This window comes from Mustela lutreola, chromosome 4, assembly GCF_030435805.1.
Source record: "Mustela lutreola isolate mMusLut2 chromosome 4, mMusLut2.pri, whole genome shotgun sequence".
Classification (NCBI taxonomy): domain Eukaryota; kingdom Metazoa; phylum Chordata; class Mammalia; order Carnivora; family Mustelidae; genus Mustela; species Mustela lutreola.
Window position 1 is genome coordinate 111461264 of NC_081293.1, and position 12968 is coordinate 111474231.

The following is a 12968-nucleotide window of genomic DNA, read 5'->3' on the forward strand; positions in this document are numbered from 1 at the left end:
TCTTCTGGAGCTTAAAAGGGAGATATGCAGTATCTGTAATGGAAATACATTATTCTGTCTTCTTTTGAGACAAGCTGCTGAGTTTATTTCAAGTAGAAAAGTATTTTATCTTAAACCCAGTTTCAATTTTACCTTGTATCCTAATTTTTTTTTTCTTGCTATTTCAGGTAAGACCATGAATTATGGCATTTCTTAAATGAAGCATTCAGGAATGAAGTGAAAATCCTAACATATAGAAAATAAATGATTTTTAAGTTATGTCTATTAATTTGACTATAGATATATATTATATTTACCTCCTTAGTAATGCAAGAAGTCTTTGTGGGAAGCAGAGAAGCAAGCAGCTGCATTTCTTATACTCACCTAAACATTACTGGAGGATAAGCCACGCCAGTCTACAAAGAGGTTTTCATACAAGCAAAATAAGATGTAAATTGACCAAAAGTGATGCCCATTCTTGGAGAAAGCACTGTTACTCTCCAAACCACCATGGTTTACATATTGGAATTTTGAAACTTAGCACTTCTACTCCCAAGGGACTTACAAAAGTGAGCATTCGTATGTCCCGTATTAAAAGTACTTTGAACTCTGTTTCAAAGGCTGTTTTTGGCACTCAGAATGAAATGATCTCACGTTTAGCTCAATTTAAGCCAAGTTCTCGAATATTAAGAAAAGTATCAGATAGTGGTTGGTTAAAACAGACAGGCATTAAACAAGCCATCAAATCTCTGAAAAAATACAGCGACAAATCAGTAGAAAAGAGTTCTTTCTCTGAAAGTCATAGTGTAGGTAAAGATGAAGATATAGGTAAACAAAGTCTTTTTCGTTACACAAGTAGTTTAACCACAAGATTTGGAGAGTCATTCTACTTTTTATCAAATCATATTAATTCATACTTCAAACGTGAGGAAAGAATGTCTCAAAAAAAGGAAAAGAAACATTTCCAGGACAAACTTGAAGATAAAAAGGTCGAAGAAGAGAAATCGAGCTCTCCAGATCCTGGCATCCTGACTGATAAGCGAGATTCAGAATCTTCTTTATATTCTGTGGACAAGTCTGCAAGTGCCAGTGGGACTCCTGAGGCTCTTCCAGTTTCTACTAAACAGAGTATTGCTAACTTTCTTTCTCGTCCCACCGAAGGTGTCCAGGCTTTAGTAGGTGGTTATATTGGTGGACTTGTCCCTAAATTAAAGTATGATTCAAAGAGTCAGCCAGAAGAGCAGGAAGAGGCTGTTAAAGCTGAGCAGCCTGTCAGCAAAGACAAAAATGGAGAGGAGAAAAAGCGGTTATCTCTTCAGCGAGAAAAGGCAAGTCGTTATCAGTGTTGCTTGACGTTTTAACTTTTGTCAAATGCGTAAATTCCATTTCCCTATGGGACCAAAGAAACCTTAATCACGGGTTGGTATTACTAGAGAAGTTTCGCATCCTAATCATATATATTTTAATATGTCTTTGTAGATTATTGCAAGAGTGAGTATTGATAACAGAACCCGGGCGTTAGTTCAGGCGTTGAGAAGAACAACTGACCCAAAGCTCTGCATTAACAGGGTTGAAGAACTGACTTTTCATCTTCTAGAATTTCCTGAAGGAAAAGGAGTGGCTGTCAAGGTAATTCTAATTTATTTAATCTGGTTTTGTCTTGGAAAATACTAACGTACTTTCTGAAATGGAGAAGGCAGTACCTTTCATTTTTAAAATTTAACTATTTTTAGGTTTTTATTATGTATGTGATGTGTCATAGAGTCAGTAATTGGCCCACTTATTCTATTATATATATTATGCTTAAATATTCTCTTACTCTGTGATGATAAATTATGCTGTTGGTCCTACTGTTTATTGAGATTAAATGTTTTAAAATAGAAAATAAATAGTGTGTTCACTGAATTGAAAATAGTTGCCAAATTTTTCTTAAATTTGTTTATACTATATAGCTACTTTTTTAAGATGGGAGATGTAATTCATAAGTAAAACCATAGGTAATTTTTATTTTTTGATCTTTTTGTATTTGCAAGTCAACATTTTAATGATCTTAATGATAATTGGATTAATAATTACATTAATAAAATGATTAGCTTTTCTTCACCTCGATTTTTTTCACATATAAAATAGTGAAGGTAATTTAGACCCATTTAAACAGACTATTTTCGGAGAAATACTATAAAATATGAATGATGTGCTTGAGTCTCTTTCCATTGCACTGCTGATTATTTGTAATATTTAATCACCAGTTTACAAATATATAATGAACAGACATTGTTAACATTTGTTTGGAGATCTGTTAATGCTTGTTTTTAACTCACCACTCAAAAAAGTCTAAGTTAACTTAGTTCATATTCCATTTTTTGACAACCATTTTGCTGAAGAGTTACCTCAGTCCTTATATAAGGTAGCCTCCTATAGTTTCATATTATATAATTCATATGTTATAAAGCTAAACTTCAGAATTTCATGTTCATGGAACTGGGGATTATCTTTCATGGCTATTTAATCTCTTATATAAAAGACAGATTTTCCAAAGGTAGATAGCTTTTAAGTCCATTTACTATTTCAGGGATATACTGAAGCAAAGATCTAAAATAGACTTGCATACTTTAAAGAACTTTAAAAAAAAGTGTTTTATTGAAGTACAGTACAACCTGCAGTTATTGGAATCAAGTTCAGTGAATTTTTCACAAACTAAAGGCATCCATGTAACTGGCATTCAGATAAGGAACAGAATTTACCAGGACTTCACAAGCCTTCTGTGCCCCCTTCAATCACAGTTTCCCCAAATTACTTTAGATTAGTTTAGGGGTTTTTTGGTACCTTATATAAACTATTGTGATTGGGTTTTTTCATTCATCATGTTGGTAGTAATCGTTCTCATTGTTGTGAGAGGTTGTAGAACATTCATTCTTGTTGCTTTCATATTCCATGGTGTGAATGTATCACAACTTACTTATTGTACTACTAATGAATTGTTCGGTACTTTTCAGTTTTAGTCTATCATGAATAGTCATGCTGTTAGAAACTTTGAGGGCTCTTTTATTTTGCATTACTGATCTCACATCTAAGGACCCTTCAATACCAAGGAGTAGTGTGTTGTAGGAATGTGTATTCTGATCAAGTATGATTGAAAATCTGGATAGTCTGTAAAAAGTTCTTAACCACTTCCCTAAATAAGAAGCATCTCAAAAAGAATGAACTGGATAAATTAAGACATTTTCACATGCACAGTCTCATGTGAACTTTCTCAATGAAGTTTTAATTATTCAAAACAACTGAGCTTTTGAAAAATGCTAGAATTGTTTGTTTTAAAACATTTATATTAATTTTGCTTTTTTGTATATCATATTTATGGTGGCCAAATGAGAGCAAATTTTGGTAGATTAGTTTCCGTGTATATGTGTGTGTGTGTGTATTTGAGGTGCTGCATTCATGGCCGCCACATCTAGGAAGTTGCCCTTTTTGGTTTCTTCATTGTTGGTGAAGGCATTCTCCTTTCATTATTTTTTTAATAAAAAAGTAACTTTATTATTTAAATTATTTATTATTTATTTTTATTATTATTTAACTTTTTATTTATTATTTTATTATTTATTATTATTCTCCTTTCATTATTTTTTTAATAAAAAGGTAACTTATTATTATTTAAAAAAGGGGCAGCATAAACTTTGTAAAAAATTTTTTTTTAATAAAAACAAAAATAAGAAAATAAGAATAACATTTATTTCTGTTACCCAGAGATTATCACTGTAAATGTATTAGTGTCTGTTTGTATTAGATTAAGCCGAGTTAAACTCTTTTTTTTTTTTTTTTAAGATTTTATTTATTTATTTGACAGAGATCACAAGTAGGCAGAGAGGCAGGCAGAGAGAGAGGAAGGGAAGCAGGCTCCCCGCTGAGCAGAGAGCCCGACGTGGGACTCCATCCCAGCACCGTGAGATCACGACCTGAGCCGAAGGCAGCGGCCCAACCCACTGAGCCACCCAGGCGCCCCCGAGTTAAACTCTAATAAACAATATCAAAACCTCAGTGACTTAACACAACAGAGGCTTATTTGTCCCCTGTGCAAAGTCACCTGGGCATTGGGTGACTCTTCAGGACAGTGACCCTCTCTGAGGTGGCTACTTTGATCTTGTTTTTGTATGTTTCCATACGTGTCCTCCATGATCTCACTCTAGCGGAGTGAGAGTATTTCAGCAGAAAATGCCACAGGTTTTTTCTACTCATGAGTTATTTATCCTGCCCAAGTACTGCCTTCGTGTGCCTGTGTCTGTTGGCCATCTGGATGTCCTCTTTGCAAAAATGTCTGTTCATGTCCTCTGCCCATTTCTTGATTGGATTATTTGTTCTTTCGGTGGTGTTGAGTTTGCTAAATTCTTTATAGATTTTGGACACTAGCCCTTTATCTGATATGTCGTTTGCAAATATCTTCTCCCATTCTGTCAGTTGTCTTTTGGTTTTGTTAACTGTTTCCTTTGCTGTGCAAAAGCTTTTGATCTTGACGAAATCCCAATAATTCATTTTTGCCCTTGCTTCCCTTGCCTTTGGCGATGTTCCTAGGAAGATGTTGCTGCTCCTGAGGTTGAAGAGGTTGCTGCTTGTGTTCTCCTCAAGGATTACTTTGTGAATTTTTATGGGGCTTCCTCCTCATTGGTGTTATTTGATGTATTCCTTGTTTCTTTGTATTTGCTGAATACTGGAATATAAACATAAAGACTTGGTTAAGTTAAACTTTTTGTTAGAGCACATTGTATATGTTGCCATGTGTCTCATCTTCCATCATACCAGAACACATATAACTGGTTGAAGAACCAGTTTTGACCACTGGATTAGGGAGATGACAATCTGATCTTCTCATTGGACATTTAGGCTAGAATCATAATCCCATCAGCCATTAACCTAATCCAGAACTAGTCATTTCATTAGGGTTGTAAAATGATAAATTTCTAATTCTGCCACTCCTCTGCATTGTAATTGACATTCATCTGTAAAAGTAGAGCTTTCCTTTACTAGCTAGAGCTATTTGGTTACTCTCAAAGAGCAGTTTTAAAGGATAAGCAAGAAAAATGCTTAGTTTCCTTCTACTTAGTCACCAATTTTCAAAGTAAAGAGATGCTTTAAAGCTGCCCCATTGGTGACAGGAAATTTTTGGCATTTCTTAAAACTATCATTATGGACTCCCTAGGTTTTCACAAAACGTATTTTGATAATTTTTTTCCTCCCTTCTCTCCTTTGTTGAAAGCTGAATTCATCTCAGCCTTGCTTGGTAGGGGCCCCAAGTTCATTCATATAACTTTAACTTCTTACAAAAGTGCCATGGGCAGAAAAGTGTATGTAAGCATACAGCTCCATGAATTTTCAAAAATTGAAAACATCTGTATAACCCTCATCTCTTTATGCCCCATTCCAATCACTGTCTCCAAAAAGATTGACCATTACCTGATTTTTAGCACTCTAGGTCAGTTGTGCCTTTCTCTGCACGTTCTATAAATAGAGTGGTACAGCTTGTGCTCTTTTATATCTGTTTTTTTCACCTGACATTATTTGTGAGAACCTTCAAGGTGGAGTATGTTTATGAAACATTCACATTGTGATGGATTCTGTGGTATAAATATAGGACCATGTATCCATTTTACTGCTGATGGACATTGGGATAGCTTCCAGTCTGGGAGTTTGGAATAGTGCTTCCGGGATGTATCTTTTGGGAAACACAGGTCTTTATTTTTTGGGGAGTGTATATCCAAGAGTAGTGGTCTTGGTTATGAAGTATGCCTATTTTCATCTCTAGTAGATTCTGCCAAATAGTTTTGCAAAGTGTTTATACCAATTTATACTTCTGCCAAAATTGTATCGATCTTCTAGTGGTTCTACTTCTTCTCCAACACTTTATTGTTTTTATTTTAGCCATTGTGTTGGATGTTTAGTGATACTGAATTGTGGCTTTAGTTTGCATTTCTCTGGTAACTGTGAAGTTTAGCATCTTTTCCAGTGCTTATTGGCCATTTTTGTGCTTACCTTGTGTGAAGTCCCTTTTCCACATCTTACTCATTTTTCCTTTGGGGTTGACCTGCTTTTTCTTACTGACTTGAAGAATTTCTTTATATATTATAAAAGTTTTTTATATCTGGCATATATTACATATTATATATAATAGTAATATACAATAACTGTGTATTTTTTGTAAATGTATTTTCCCACTCTTGGAGTTACCTTTTAACTCTGCTGGCCCTCTGTCTGAACCAGTCCCAGTTTTTCAGTCTTCTGTTTCTTCCCCAAATAAGCAAAAGCCTCAAGGGAAGACAAGCTATAGTTTATGAGATCACTTCTTTTTTAAAAGAATTCATCTTTTATTTATTTATTGGAAAAAGAGAGTTCTGCAAGCGCATGTGCCCACCAGCAGGAGGGAGAAGCAGACTCTCTACTGTGTAGGGGGCCTGAGATGGGGCTTGATCCCAGGACCGTGGGGTCTTGACCTGTGCCAAAGGCAGACACCTAACTGACTGAGCCACCCAGGCGTCCTGAGCTTACTTCTTAGCACTTCTCTCTCCAGATTCTTACCCCTCCTGTTCTCATTGCTTCAGGAGCCCTCTGATGCTTTTGAACAGATGGAACTTCTTTTGTCTTTTTTCAAAGTTTTCTAGTTCTTGGAAAGAGACTGTTCTAACCAGAAGTGGAAATTTATATTCCCATGCCCACCATTGTTCAGACTCTTCTTGTAGGACCTTGAAGCTCAACATTAGCCAGGGCAAAAAAGCAACTGAAAAAGAATTTAGAACAATATTACTTCACATTGATTTATCATAAAAAAGAAACAAAATGAGTGATACATTTGGATTATTTTTTTTAATTTATTGAAGGAAGATTACATAGCACAAGTTTAGTTGCTAGTCTCAGATTCCCTTAAGCCTGGCCTTCTGACTGGATAAGGTGCTTTTGTGCACAGAACCTAGAGAATCTCTGATAAACTCAGTGTAGAACCCTAGAAGTTAAGCTCTTGCCTCTGGTCACCAATATGAAATTAAACACATAGAATATCAGAGTCCTAGTTTTGTTTAAACAAATTACTTAAATGTAATGAATTTGGATTATTTATTGTAATGGTCAGCTTTTGCCTTCTGCCTTAGTTATAGATATTGACATTTGTTTATATTTCACTATGAGTCACTACCCTTACATCCTATATTCACAAGATGGTTTATTTTTTTTAATAACAAGTTTAATTTCTAGTAATTACTATGAAGAAGTTTATCTCTAGGATTTGGAGAAAATAGTTTATACAATTTATAATGTTAATCTTTTGTTGTAACAGTTAATACTTCATAAATTTCTGTTAAACAGACTATATATTTTCTAATTCTTAAGCATTGTATCTTCTAAAGAAAATATTTGTACTGAGGTTAATTATTAACCTAGATATTAGAAGAAATATATTTTAAATATTAATTGACATTAATATGTTAAAAAGTAATGTCATTTAAGATTATTAAGAAAGTAATAAACCCTGGCACTGTGATTATTTGTGGTGTACATATGTTGGTTAAAAATCATACAGTTTCACTCTTTATTTGACAAAAGCAATAAAATACTTTTTTCTCAATACAGGAAAAAATTATTCCGTATTTATTAAGATTGAGACAAATTAAGGATGAAACTCTTCAGGCTGCAGTTAGAGAAATTTTGGCCTTAATTGGCTATGTGGATCCTGTGAAAGGAAGAGGAATCCGAATTCTTACAATTGATGGTGGAGGAACAAGGTAAAGCTAGAAAAATGATTTTTTAAATCCTATAGATCCAGTTCAGCCAGAATTTTTTTTATAACTGATTCTGTGTAAGTATAGTAGCTATATCATTGTAAAACCAGATGTTTGAAATAAAACATGAAATAGTTCTTCTTAATTTATTACTTTATCCATTTGAGAGCTTCTTTTTTTTTTATTTCATTTAGAGTGAGCATGAGTGGGGGGAGGGGCACTGAGGGAAGAGGAGGGAGAGAATCTCAAGCAGAAGCCATGCTTGGTATGGAGCCAGATATGGGGGCTTGTTCCCAGGACCCTGAGATCATGACCTGAGGCAAAATAGAGTCAGCTGCTTAACCAGCTGAGCCACACGGGTGCCCCAAGGGCTTCTTCAGCATATACCTGAATTTGCTTTTATTTTAATTTGACCTAGTATTTATTTCAGTTTGGTCTCTTCAGACCTTCTTGTTAGTTTAGGACAGTATATCAACCATGACTTAGAAAATCTTGACAATGTTTTATAACATTAGCTTTCTTTAATTATTTATCTTAACTGTATTTATCAGTCAGCTGGTCACTTAATAAAGAGATTGCTAAAAAAGGAGTCTATATCAATAAGTCCCCATGTCCCCCACTCACCATCAGTGAGTCCCCACGTCCTCAGCTGCAAATGCCAGTCTGGTGCCACACTAGAGATATTTAGTGCATTCTTAGCTCAGAAGGAGGGAATTTCACCATCGGACTCCATTCTTGCTGCTGGCAGTTCATCCGTGCTTCTTCTGATTAGTTTGTTGAGTTCCTCTTACTGCTTGTTGGTTAGATCCTTTGGTGTTAGCCTCCCCACCCCCAACACCAGATATTCTAGCTTGGATTCAGGTTTCCTGCCATCTCTGCTCTCATCTCTGAAATTGATAGTACATGCCCTGCCTGTTGTTCTTTGATTACTTTATCTCTCTGATTACATTCTCTGATACACCTGCTTTTCCAGTTACTATCTTGTATGTCCAAGTACTACGCTTATTGTTTTGTTAAATTCTGAGCTCCTGTATGTCAGCCAGATTCTTTTCATTTTGACACCAGTGTCAGTAGCAGTGTGAGTGATGAGGGGAAAAGCTATTTAACCATCTAGGTGGAGGACAATAAAAAAAAAATACCTTCAGATGGTAGCAGTGGGAAGCAGGAGGGAGGAAAAATATGCAAGAAAACTTTGAAGAAAAGGGGAATTTGAATATAGGAGGAGATCGAGAGCACTCCTAAATGGAGACCCCATGGATGCCTGAGGCAGAACTGCAGGGAAATGGGAGGAGGTGATTGGTATTGAGAAAGACAGTTCTGTTTTTGAACATGCTGAATAGAGGGCTTCACATAGCAGTATAGAAGTGCTAATTCGGCAAATGAAGATTGAGTTGATTGAGAAAAGAAAAGTTTCAGAATAATTTTTGGATGTTTCTTACAGAAGTGAAATAACTGAAGAAGGTGAACATCATTCATACGATAGATGAAGTGGTAATGAATTAGAATCATTCTCGTTGATAGAACTGGTTAAAAGTGATGGGAAGTAAAGAGAGTGGAAGTTCAGTGAGTAAGGAATTTCACTGAGGAGCAGGAAGAAGCCAGTCCTCTCTGCCATTAAGATGGGGACAGATGGAAAAGTTGGTATCATTCATTGAGTCAACTGTTCTTAACACTGATTTGGATCCAGGAATCAGTAAGCAAAACAGACAAAATCTAAGTCTTCATGGTACTAGCATTCCAGAGGAGGAAAGAGAACAAATAGAAAAGCAAAAATGTATTATTGAATAGTAAGGGGTGCTGTGAAGAAAAATAGCAAAGTGGCAAAGAGTAAGTGCTATTTTAGAGAATGATCATGATTATTTTAGAGCATGATCATGATTATGACTTTTTTTTTTCATTTTAAAAAAAATACTGAGATCCCGACTTGGTGTATTAGTTTCAGGTATACAACACAATGATTTGATACCTGTTTATTTTGTAGAATGATCACAATAAGTCTAGTTAACATCCATCACCACACAGAGTTAATCACTTTTTTTCTGGAGTTGAGAACATTTGAGATTAACTCTTTTAGTAACTTTCAAGTATGCAGTACAGTATTATTAACTATGTTAGCATGTTGTACCTTATATCCCCTGGATGCATTTATTGTATTATTTATTGTATAACTGGATGTTTGTACCTTCTGATCTCTTCACCCATTTTGTCAACCCCACCCACCCCTTTTGGCAACCACCTGTGACTGTGACTTCTTTTTGAGTAGAATTCTGAATTCAGAACAGTCAGGAACATTCAGGTATCTGTTTAGAGTGACGAATATGTTGAAAAGAGCTTTGGGACCAGTAAATACTTGATTTTAGAGAATAGGAGTTTTGTTAGTCATCCGAGGAGGAAATTGGAGTGAAGACATTTGGGAAGATACAAAGGTGAGTTAAGATGAAGGGAAGTGTAGATTAGCAGTTCTCCATTGGAGGCGATTTTGCTATCTAGAGGACGTAGTTCAGTGTCTGGAGGCATTCTTGGTTGTTGGAGCTGAGGGACTGCCACTTTGTGTTTAGTGAGAAGAGGGTAATTAATGCTGAAACCCTACAGTGCACAGGATGGCCCTACAGCAAAGAGTTTTCCAGCCCTAAATGTCCCTCTTGCTAAGCTGAGAAACCTTGCTTGAGGGGAACTTGAGAATGCAGCCAGGATGGTTAAGTTTGTGCTGAGAGGAGTAAGGTACAAGGGCTTGGGAGAAAAAGAACCCATACCTTTATTGCTTTTTGTTTTTTTAACTTTTTTTATTTTAAAAGATTTTATTTATTTATTTGACAGACAGAGATCACAAGTAGGCAGAGAGGCAGGCAAAGAGAAAGGGGGAAGCAGGCTCCTTTCTGAGCAGAGAGCCCAATGTGGGGCTTGATCCCAGGACCCTGAGATCATGACCTGAGCCAAAGGCCAAGGCCTAACCCACTGAGCCACCCAGGCGCCCCACTTCTATTGCTTTTGTGTATGAAGGCCCCGTACAGTGTTAGGCAGAGAGAATCAATCTGGCAAGTGTATTTATTTCTAAATATGATGTGAATTGATTTGTAAATACAGCATTTTAAAATAGTTTTCTACCTGATTATACAAGTAAAACTTGGAGGAGAAAAAAAAAGAAATATAAAGAAAAGCAAACCAGGGGCGCCTGGGTGGCTCAGTGGGTTAAAGCCTCTGCCTTCGGCTCAGGTCATGATCCCAGCGTCCTGGGATCCAGCCCCGCATCGGGCTCTCTGCTCTGTGGGGAGCCTGCTTCCTCCTCTCTCTCTGCCTGCCTCTCTGCCTACTTGTGATCTGTCAAATAAATAAAATCTTTAAAAAAAAAAAAAAAAAAAAGAAAAGCAAACCAAAAAATTATAGCTCACATTTACCAGATTTTTAATATTTTGACTTAATTCTTCAGGTTTTTTTTTTCTTGCATGAGTATGTATGTGCATGTTTTATTTCTTTCTTATAAGATAATGGAGGTCACATTGTTAAGTATATTTATCTGGCATTATCTCTAATTCTTCATGTCTCACTTTGATTTCATAGTGTATCTCTTTGATAGTCCATCTCATCATCTTTTACTACCTCTCTTCAAAGCCACATTACTTCTTAAAATTAAAAAAAAAAATCAGTGTTTTTGATTTCCTACTTTAATATTAGAGTATTTTCTGGTGATTTCCTTTTAGCAGTATCAAAGCACACTTTGACACTCTAGGTTGTATTTGGTGATGCCTAACTATAGCCAGGACCCTTCTGCCCCACATCTTGTATTGGGTTTAGACCATTTCATTGTTTCTGTATATTCTCCTAGCATTAAGAATTGTCCACACGTCACACACATCCTGAATTGGCATATACCTCCTGGCCTCTCTTCATTTTCCACATTCATCATTAAGCTCTTTTCTGCCTTTGGCTAGGATCCAAAAGTGAGCAAAGTCAGCTGCATAAAGTAATACTAATGGTGGGGCATTGTCTTGAAGTTGTTGAAAGTTTTAAAAGATGAATAATTAAAAGCTTGAAAGTTGAAAGTATGACTAGTGAAATGCAGAAAACAAAAATGTTTAGAAGCATAGGCAGCCAATTTACACTGCAGAAAGAAGAAACTAATACACAGTGTTCCAGAACTGGTGAGTGCAGGTTTTAAGCATTTTCCACAGTCTGGGGTGTTTAAAAGAATATCTTATGTTCTCATCTTTACAGTCATGTTCAGAGAGATACTAGTATAAATTAAAATTTGCTGTTGTGACACAGGTTTTATTCCATTATTTAGCTTCTGGCGTTTTGAAAGTGATCTTAAAAACAGGCCATTTTTACTGACATTAATTTATATTATCAGTTTCCCTGTTAGCATATAAGCTAGAAAAGCAACTTGTGGGTGTGTTTTATTCAAGACTTAATTTCCTTGAAACGGGAATTTTCATTTTTCCTTTTTTTCTGTAGGGGTGTGGTTGCCCTTCAGACACTGCGAAAATTGGTTGAACTTACTCAGAAGCCAGTTCATCAGCTCTTTGATTACATCTGTGGTGTGAGCACAGGTAATTATTGTTAAACAGAAGCCCTTTGTCCCTGCCGTGTACATTTAAAATGATGGTCATTCTCTGGAGTAATGGGTATTTTATGTTTTGTTGAAGAATAATCCTTTGATTGGCCTAATGAATTTTATAAAATGTTTGTAGTAATAAGTTACCATTCAGAGGTGGTGTGTGTGTGTTGTTCTGTTTTGTTTTGTTTTTGTGAGAGAGCTCAGGGCTTGTGCAAGTAGGGGTGAGGGACAGAGAGACAATCTTAAGCAGGCTTCCTGCTCAACGTGGAGCCTGAGGCAAGGCTTCACCCTTTTGACCCTGAGTTCAGGACCTGAACCTCGCCAGGAATTGGACGCTTAATATTCTGAGCCACCCAGGTGCCCAGGAAATTGCTTCTTATATTATTTCTTACTTAATTTTTTAAAGCCAGAATTTAAATCGGTAAATGTGAGAATCTGGGTGTTTAACATAATTTTTTTGAAGATTTTATTTATTTATTTGACAGAGAACACAAGCAGTGGGAATGGGAGAAAGAGAAGCAGGCTTCCCATTGAGCAGGGAGCCCGCTGCGGAACTCGATCCCAGGATGGTGGGATCATGACCCAAGCCAAAGGCAGGCACTTAATAACTGTACCACCCAGGCACCCCATCTGCTTATCTTTATAGTAGCTCTACTTAAAAGGCAGTTAGTTTTTTG

General features: G+C 36.2%; 1 protein-coding gene across 2 annotated transcripts in view; it reads left to right on the plus strand.

Annotated features, from left to right (window-relative positions):
- PNPLA8 (patatin like phospholipase domain containing 8) overlaps positions 1-12968 on the plus strand; it is a 40975-nt gene that overhangs the window by 7195 nt on the left and 20812 nt on the right. The window contains exons 2-5 of one of the 2 annotated variants that reach the window (XM_059170768.1): positions 168-1307; positions 1459-1608; positions 7588-7739; positions 12189-12283. In XM_059170768.1, the coding sequence (XP_059026751.1) occupies positions 258-1307; positions 1459-1608; positions 7588-7739; positions 12189-12283 (1447 nt within the window). In that variant the 5' untranslated portion in view covers positions 168-257. The remainder of the gene's footprint in view (positions 1-167; positions 1308-1458; positions 1609-7587; positions 7740-12188; positions 12284-12968) is intronic. The other variant, XM_059170767.1, reaches the window with a different exon arrangement.